The sequence below is a fragment of the Gopherus evgoodei genome, chromosome 7 (genome assembly GCF_007399415.2).
Source record: "Gopherus evgoodei ecotype Sinaloan lineage chromosome 7, rGopEvg1_v1.p, whole genome shotgun sequence".
Classification (NCBI taxonomy): Eukaryota; Metazoa; Chordata; order Testudines; family Testudinidae; genus Gopherus; species Gopherus evgoodei.
Window position 1 is genome coordinate 40,988,226 of NC_044328.1, and position 9,706 is coordinate 40,997,931.

General features: G+C 42.0%; 1 protein-coding gene across 6 annotated transcripts in view; it reads left to right on the forward strand.

The window, feature by feature from the left end:
- P4HA1 (prolyl 4-hydroxylase subunit alpha 1) overlaps positions 1-3,036 on the forward strand; it is a 73,262-nt gene extending 70,226 nt beyond the window's left edge. For all 6 annotated transcript variants that reach the window (XM_030568552.1, XM_030568553.1, XM_030568551.1 and 3 more), the window contains one exon: positions 242-3,036. In XM_030568552.1, the coding sequence (XP_030424412.1) occupies positions 242-312 (71 nt within the window). In that variant the 3' untranslated portion in view covers positions 313-3,036. The remainder of the gene's footprint in view (positions 1-241) is intronic.
- The last annotated feature ends 6,670 nt before the right edge of the window (positions 3,037-9,706 follow it).

Consider the following 9,706-nt stretch of genomic DNA (forward strand, 5'->3'; position numbering starts at 1 on the left):
GCAGCGCTGGGAGAGCTCTCTCCCAGCGCTGCCGCTCCGACTACACTCACACTTCAAAGCACTGCTGCGGCAGCACTTTGAAATTCCAAATGTAGCCATACCCCCAGGCTTAGTATGTCAAATTTCAAGCCATTGCTTTGACATTTATAGTTGGGAAATAAAGCTTTTCTGATGCATGTGCTGATAATGTGTATTTAGTTTAAATAGAAGTGGTGACCAATACTATTTTTGTCTCTTATAGTATCCAATAAATGGATCCACGAACGAGGTCAGGAATTCCGAAGACCATGCACTTTATCAGAGTTGGAATGATGCAGACTTTTCCCTGTCTTATACTCGAGTTTGTGTAAAATGTGTCTCCCTCATTTAATTTTCTACAGTTTTTACAATTTACTAACACTCCACTACAGGTACGGTCTCCAACCACATCCAGTATTGTCTGTGAAGAAACACCTACATGGTTTTAGTTCACTCTACGGTATCCCTGTTTTATAGAGAGAAAATATATTGAGATTTTTCAAATTTTTCAGGCTAGAAGGACAAAATACAGATGAGTCAGAAATAACAGGGATAATTTGTGATTTTATTGTACCCTTTCCTCTGTAGAATCTCAGATCGGCAGAGAAAGCCAGTATGTGACGTGTGTTAGTCCTCACAAGCTTGAGTTTACCAGTGGTAAAAAACATGAACAATCTAATTTCAAGTACAGACTTGTCGTTTGGAGGGCTGCATTAAACCAATCCTTGTCTCCAGCTCCCAAACTCAACTTTATTGTAGTGTGCCTCACCACTACAGTTGAACTGTGGGTGTGGTTTGTGTTCTCTCCGTGACAGGTTACCTTTGTGTTTCTTAGCCTGTTTTCCAATACTACAAAAGCCGAGACTTAACTGACTTGTAAATTCTCTCATATGCCTCTACAGTGAATTTGACTTATAACCCAGAGAATGTGAGCCCGCAATCATATAAAATGTTTTGGCTGTGCTGTATCAGATACCTGTGTGCTTCAGAACAGCCTGACAGAAAATACCTGGTTTCCAGGTCTAGTTTTGTTTTTATGACTTATAGTTTGTCCATTTAAAAAAAAAAAAAGCTGCTTTTCTGTGTCCTAGTAATAAACCTTTACATCCGTTTCTTGCCCAGTGGGATGGGGAAAGTACCATCTTTGATTAAACAGAGCATTGTGCCTTAGGGAATGGAATTTCAAACTGGTTCAAAGATTTACTTGTGAAAAGCCAAATTTTCCAGTGCTGAGATCTTTTGTTACAAAGGCAATCTATTTATAATCTTCACTCTTTTTTTTTAAATGCTTTTCATTTTGTGTATTGTTGGAGATGTTGTGGACATTGAATACATGCCATAACTGTGACTGGCTTTTCACCAACTCTGGACTGAATTCACACAGGATGTAGATGGAGGTAAAAGTGAGCCACACCAGAACCTAGCAGGCCACCTTCTGTCAGTCTAATCTTGGATTCTGAAATGCTGAATATTTTTAATAGTGTACGGGCAAACCCCATTTTAGATAATTGGATTTTCTACCTGAGTGAGAATCCGAAGATTGAACCCAAAAGATAGGAGAATCCAACTATTAACCTATACAGATGTTTTGGGAACTGGGATGCAATTTAAAGGTACTATAGAGGACTCACATATTCAGAAGGATTATTATAAAAAAAGTTAAATCAAGTAATGTATGGCATAAAAAAAATCTAGCAAAGAAATATGCACAAACAGAACAGAGTTCTTGTTCTCTGAATTTTGACCTTTTAACAAATTTTTCATCCCTGCCCTCCTTTCCTCTTGTAAATTGTGATGTAAATCCCCTCATCTAAGTTTGTCACTCAGTTTTTTCTTTTCTCCATCGTGCTCTTCCTTCATATGCTCTTTTGGTAACTAGGGCTGAAGTTTAGTCCTGCAGTTTTCAAGAAAATGGAGTGGACATGGTTAAGAGAGCTTGATAGACAGTTGTCAGGCACAAAAAGGCAAAACATCTCAATTTCCAGTCCCGTTCTCTTCCCCCCCCCCCACCCCCAATAATCAAACAATTTCTCTAGTTAGAGACACCCCAGTAATGGTGTGGTAGCTAATAGTCTGGGTGTTCTTGCTAAGAAGAAAAACCACTCTTCTCTTACATTTGTCAGTGCCTTTTTTTAAACTCGTTTTAATGTTTTAAAAGAAAAAATGGGAAATCTCAATCAGTGGTCAGCTAAGTTACTGCTATATACTTGCTTGAAATGTCCATTGCTCAAACTGGAAGAAAGCCAGGCTATGCTCCAACCCACCCTTTACTTTCAGTCAGCAGCAGCGAGAAGATGGGGGTATTGCATACCAACCTGTAACTGCCAACTCAGTTCAAGCAAAGACAAACATACTACTCCTTCCCTCAAGAGATTTGAGGTGGGAAACAATGGTTTGAGGCTTATTAGACTTTACTTGGTAAGGTCAGAAAATAGTTTCTCCTTCTGTGCCCACCCATCAATTAGCTATTCTAATGTTCATAGAATTTTAGAGAAGTTTCTAAGTAGTATTGTTTCAATTGCATGATGCTTACGATCCAGAAATAAAATCATTTGATAGTTTTTCTTCTGTCCATTTTCACTAAATGAAATTTGTTTCCTACTAGTGAAAATGTTCCATTTGGATAAAATTATATCTAAGACTGGTTAAATATGTTGAAAATCATTAAAAACTGAATCCTTCCAAGCCTGGTTAGTAGAAAAATAAACTCTTTACTTTAATTGTTGTAGATAAAGACCCATATTTCATCTCCCTTGCTTGAAGCATTCATACATTTAACACTGTGTAAAAGTGCTGTTTCCTGCCGTATCCATTAACTTTCTAAAAAGGGCTTTCAGATCAAGAGTGTGGCTCCTGTGTGAATGCAGTTTAGTATTAAATATGAATGACAACTATCCGGTTCACAGTGACAGCTGATAAGTTGCCTTACTATTAAATTTTTTGTAAATTTTTTTTAAATGTAAAGAACAGGCTTAAAATAAAAGTCACTGCCACTTACAGTGAAAATCCTCACCATCAGACTTTTTTTTTTCTTGTGATCTTTTGCTGTCTGTCAGATTTTATGGATTCCTATATGGTTCCTAGAAACTCAACAGCCCTATTCCCTAATTAATTTCAGAATCTAACAAGTGGGTTTAGAACAGAGGTGAGCAAACTGTGGCCTGTGGGACTGTCCTGCCTGAGCTCATGGCCTGGGAAGCTAGCCCCAGCCCCTGCCCTCCTGTCCTCCCTCTCCCACAGCCTCAGCTTTCTTGCTCTGGTGTAGTGCTCTGGCTGGTAGGCCTTTGAGCTCCTGGGGCAGTGCAGCTGCAGAGCTGACCACGGCGGTGCAGCTGTAGCACTTCTAGCCTCCAGTGCTCCAGGCAGTGCGGTAAGGGGGCAAGGAGCAAGGGGGGTTAGATAGAGGGCAGGGGAGTTTGGAGTGGTGGTCGGGGGTGGTGGTGTGGATAGGGGTTGGGAACAGGGTTGGATGGAGCAAGAGGCTGGGGGGAGGGGGGCGTGGGCGTTGGGAATGAGAGGAGGGGTTGGATGGGGTAGCAGGGGGCAGTTGGGACAGGGAGCCGGGGTGTGTGGATGGGGCAAGGATCCCAGAGCAGCTATTAGAGAAAAAGGATGGGGGACAGACAGAAGGTGGAGGCCGGGCCACAGCCCCCTCTCCAACTGGCCCTCCATACAATTTACAAAACTTGATGTGGCCCTCAGGCCAAAAAGTTTGCCCGCCCCTGGTTTTGAAGATGCTTATAACATGGATTACTGTGTATTAACTGTTAACAACAGCAGACATGACATTTAATCATGTGTGTCCAAGTGAGACAAGATAAGGGACCAAGGAAGCAGAATAGAAGAAAATAAGTCTTTAACAATGAATAGCAGTACCCAGAAGATCTTAGTTTCCAAATACACAGCCTTTTCATTAATGTAAAACACTTGTAAAAGTAAGCAGCTTATGTCTAGCATTTTGAAAGGAGCTTAAAATACCCTTGTTAGTATAACTGCACTCTTTAGGCTTTCTTTATTGAAATACAGTTAGGACTTCCGGGGTTTGAGTTTCATTTGGGGGATGGAGGGAGATTTTAAGCAATTCAAGTTTTAGGTAGCTGTCCAAAAATAAAGTTTTCAAGTCTCTTTGAAACAGTACTGTGTTAAAATAGGTTTACAATAGGGATCTTTAGTATGCACCAGGTTGGTCTACACAGACCAATTAATGTATTGCATGTTGGGTGCTTTAGAAATTACACCCTGTAGTTTGCATTATTGCTCCATGTAGAGGCCCTTGGACCCTAAACAATTTCTGGTGGGATAAACCACTTGTGTTTTGGTATTGGGGGCGTTTTATTTTATGTTCCAGTCAGTTAAAACCTTGTATCCCAGAGGGAAGCTGAGGCCTTGTCTACACCACAAAGTTGCAGCGCTGGTGAGGGAGTTACAGCGCTGCAACTTAGGAGGTGTACACATCTGCAGGGCATCACCAGCGCTGCAACTCCCTGTTTGCAGCGCTGACCGTACACCTGTTGAAACTCGGGTGTAGAGGATCCAGCGCTGGTGATCAGGTGTAAACACTCACCAGCGTTTTTCTTGACCTCCGTGGAATAAACAGGTATCCCAGCATACCAGAGGAAGCCTCTCTGTTAATCAAACAGGTCTCCTTCCCCGCGGTTTGCAGGGGGGTTCGGGGAACGCAAGAGCAAACCGCGGGGAAGGAGGTCTCCTTTCCCGCAGTTTGCTCTCGCGTTCCCCTAACCCCTGTGCAAGCAGATCTCCTTCCCCGCGGTTTGCAGGGGGGTTCAGGGAACGCGACAGCATGCCGCGGGGAAGCAGGTCTCCTCCCCCCCGGTTTGCTCTCGCGTTCCCCTAACCCCCGTGCAAGCAGATCTCCTTCCCCGCGGTTTGCAGGGGGGTTCGGGGAATGCGACAGCACACCGCGGGGAAGGAGATCTGCTTGCAGGGGGGTTCAAAAAACACCGGAGCAAACCGCTGGGAAGGAGACCTGCTTGCAGGGGGGTTCAGGGAGCACTGGAGCAAACCGCGGGGAAGGAGACCTGCTTCCCCGCGGTTTGCTCTCGCGTTTCCCTAACCCCCCTTGAAGCCGTCCAACAGCGCTGCAGTGTGGCCACATCTAACACCACTTGCAGCGCTGGTTGCTGTAAGTGTGACCACTCTGCAGTGCTGGCCCTATACAGCTGTACTAATACAGCTGTAACAACCAGCGCTGCAAAATTGTAGATGTAGACATGGCCTGAGTTGAATCCAAGCATCTCAAGTAACATAAGTTGATGATGTGTGGACCTGGTAGCTTGTATTGGAACTGTACAAGAATCTAGCCCATAAAGGGGTTTCTAACCTAAAGCCAAGCATAAGGAGACAGAGAGGTTTTGGAAAGGGAATTGGTCCTGCTTTGAGCAGGGGGTTGGACTAGATGAGCTCCTGAGGTCTCTTCCAACCCTGAGATTCTATGGAACGCTTGACAATATTTGAAAAAGGACATTTCTGGCAACAATTGTTTTTAAATATTTAGAAGAAGCTTTCCTGTGGCACCCTGACCTTTGGATTGTTCACATGAAAGGGTAGTTGAGGAAGAGCCCATGCCAAGGCACTTTAAAAGCATATTCCCAACCTTTGTATGCCCATGGTGTTTAACACTATACTGTTTCCTATGGACTCCAATTCTACAGTTCTGACAAACCACAAACATTTTTCAAATGAGATGCTAAAGAAATAGCAATACCATGTTGTAATCCCATAAATCAAATAGATACATGCTGTGTGCTTCTCATTTAAGGAACACTTGCTATAGGTGCTGCTGATAGATTAAACTTAAACTGCAGTTTTGTTAGAGATAAAGGTTTTTTTTTTAACCCCTTATTTCAAGGGTGTTTGGGAGCTAGACTTTTGGTCCCAAGCATGAAATTCAAATCTGGACTCAGGCGGGGAGGCAGGTTCAGTTCCAAGGCAGCAGGGAGGAGGGGGATGGCAGTTTAAAATAAAAACACCAACACAACCTTTAGCTTTTGAAAAACCCAGTATGAACTGGCAGAAAAATTTTGATTCTCTCTAGGGTCTCAGGGTTTGTCTATAGGATGAGGTAATGTGCCCTACAGGGTGTGATTTCTGAAATGCCCTAATATGTATATTAATGGCTCTGTTCAGGTGCTGCTGGTGAACACTAATATTCCCTAGAGTGCTTTAATTTAGTTCCTACCAACCCTGTCTACATGGATCTATTAACATACTTTAGAACACTTCAAGTCACACCACCCCTTACCAGCAGGGCACATTATACCACAGTGTAGATATGCCCTTTGTCTCCTTTAACTTTCTCCCCAGCAAACTGGCACTTTGGCTACTTTTCATACAAAGAGTCCTCAGTTGTTCCCTGCCATGACCTAGCATAATCTCCCTTGTGCTTCACATTCTTTCTTCAGCCTTATCTGAGCTCATGAAGGTTTTCTGTGATGATATTTGTATAGTACTTCACTACACACTGAAATTTTTGCAGTCATTTTTCCCTCTGTGGCTATAATACATAACATACAGCTGGGCAGCTCAGGAGCAAGGATGTCTTGTGAAAGATATCCAAATGTAGCTTCTTGTCCATATTCCTTGTTCATAACTTCCCAAATTGTATACAGTATCAAAAGCATTATAGTCTGCTATCTGTCCCAGAATGTGGCTTCTATTTATTCCTTATTGTACCTGCTGCTACTCTCAAAGAAGGGAGTTAGACATCAGAGGTAATTCAGTTCATCCCAATTGTATAGGCAATTTGCACACTGCAGTCTTGTTAAGTACTAAAGATGCTAATTTTTGTTACATTAAAGCTAGATTTTCAAACCATACTTGCTGGATGACAGGGCTGTAGAAATGTAGTTCAAATGAACCTTCACTCAGCTAGAACAATGAATGCACGCAAATGGTTTTGTGTACAGTACATCGTCACATGTTATGATAGCATAGACTTTAAAAGTCTTTACATCAGCTGTCTAGCCAAAATCGTATGGATCCAGATCTGCCCACAAAGGTAGCTACCATTGAAGTTGAGTTGTAAAGCTACGTGGGCAGAATTGGACCTTAAAAGAATGTAACTTTAACTTTAAGTGGTTTGAGGTGGTTTATGTCCTCTCCTCACTAGCCATGCTTTTGCTCACTCTACCATTATGAGATTTAAAACATGTTTTGATGGTTGCACTAGGAGAATTAGAATGCTGGGTAATTCTATAGTAACCACTATGACGATAAACTGATTCATATTCCACACTTATAACACAGCTGCACTTTTGGAATGAGTGCAGTTATGGAAACAGAGTCAAGTTTTAGGGGTTCTCTATATAAAAACTGAAGCTGAGCCTCAGCCTAGTGTAAATGGAAGTAAATCAATTCACATCACCTGTGTATCTGGCCCTGAAAGTTGAACAAATTTAGGTTTACTTGTTTACTTTCTGCATTAGTCTATTTGGACAGTAGAAATATGCTAGGTTTCATTTCCCTAGTCTCTTGACTAACACAGTTTTGTATTGTTTTGGTTGCCAGCATAGTTGGGCTCTGTTAACAAAATGGATTTTATATTTAAAAGTAATTTAAATCTAAAAGTATGTTCACAGTTAGACTGCAGCAACTCTTGAACAGAAAATATTTTGAGTGATCTTTGAATTGAAATAATCAATAGATAAAATGAGATAAAATCAATATATATTGTTCCACATGGACTCTGAAGATGTATTAAAATTATTTCTTGTGGCAAGCAAGAAGCCCAGTTCTATGAATAGTAGACAATTTGCTTTTGTTGTACAAATTGACATACTTGTATTAACTAAGCAAAAGACAGAGCCCTATGTGCCACCCCTTGTACCTGGAGTTCAGTCTGCACCTTTGTACAGCAATGCCAGCAGGATTTTCCTTTTAAAAATCAGATCTACACTTTGGGGAGCAGGCAGTGCTTAAAGAAAAAATAATAGTACAGTAAACCACCAACAGTGGTTCTTCAAGATGGTTGCTTTGGTGGATCTGCACTACTTGCCCAACTTTTCCATTGTTTCAGAACTTTGCTATAACTTCTTGAATTGAAGGAAGGAATGCTCAAGGGGGGAGGGGGAAGGCACAGATATAGTACACTACAATCCCATTGGGCACTGCTGTTAGATGGTGATACAAGTCAGCTCAGAACTAAAGGATCTGCACCAGCAGGTGTTTTGAAGAATCCGTTCACTATGTATGTTGGATTTTTTTCCTCACCACCTTTCCTCTACGCTAAATGCTAGTTTCAGTGACAGCTGCACTGAACTGCAAAGGCCATAGGCAATAGCCAGCTTGTGAATCATGGCAAATTTCCCCGTCCTCACATTCCCTACCTCCCAACCAGTGTTTGGTACCTAGAAGGAATGCCATGGAGTCACATCCAGATTTATCTTTGAAAGGCATATTATTAGGCATAACATCACAGCAGCAGACCTCCAATGCTTCTATAGATTTTTAGAGTTATTCATTCCATGCATAGTAAATTCTATGGGGCGGGGGGGAAAGAGTCTAGTAGTTTGTGCAGAAAGATTATTCTGATACTTGCATTGCTCTATTCAGTAGAAGAGAAAGATATGATGACTTGAACCTGGTTTTCATTGTGTCAACATTTACTGATAACACATCCGAAGCAAACAGCAAGGAGAGTGGTCATTGTTCAATTGTTAGCAGTAGTTCAAGCCATTTAGGAATGTCTTGAAATACAGAGTGAACAAATAGCCCAGTCCTACAACCCCTTATCTCAGTGGATCTTTACTCACAGTCGAATGCCCACTGATGCTACTGCTTTTTGAGAGCAATGACTACTTGTGAAAGATTTGTAAACTCAGACCATAGTTAAAGGTTACTGAGGTTCTCTGTTATATCATATAAAGAAAATTTAAACTAGCAGTGAGGCTTGTAAAGAAGCCACTTCTTTCAGTGCCTACAGGGGAGCTGAGCTGTTAGAAAATCTGGCCCATGGCATTTAATACCCCACTGAGATTAGTGGGATTGCTAACACTTCAGGCTGCTTGCAGACTCAGGAAGACAGCAATCCACTGGATCAGGGGTGGGTTTTTTTGTAACCGAGGGGCTCGAAGCATTGATTTAAATATGTTTAATTTCTGCAAAGGCTTAAACTGATATGGAGGCCAGATGAATGCATTAAACTGGCTCCATCTCAGGACCAGGAGGAACAACAATGCTGTGGAATGGAGTCCCTAGCAGGTATAGTTTTAAGTGCCACAAGTTATATTTATATTATGGTCACTTATTGCTGGTCTGTAATATTTAAGCAAGCAAGGCTGACAGTACATTAATCTTTATAACAAAGATTCACAGGTGCCTCAGTACCATTCTATGTGAGACACTGTAAGAGATCCTCAGGAATCATCCCCCGCAGTGTAGAGTTGGTCAGACTACTGCTACATTAGCCACTGCAGGAGTGCCAGCAAAAGCGTAAGGAGAATGGTCATTCATCTATTAGTATGCTGTAAAGTAGGTGGTCATTAAGCTAAAGTAGCTTTACAAGAGTGTTAGAACCAGCGTGCTGTGGAATGTGCCCTGATTGCAAAATGGGGCCTCATGGAAGGCCCAGTCCCTGGTCTACCAGATCACAAAAACCTCCAGCAGAGACATTCTTGTTGATCAGGCTCTTGCCCCACCATCTTAGCATAGAAAGTCTAGAGAGGATACA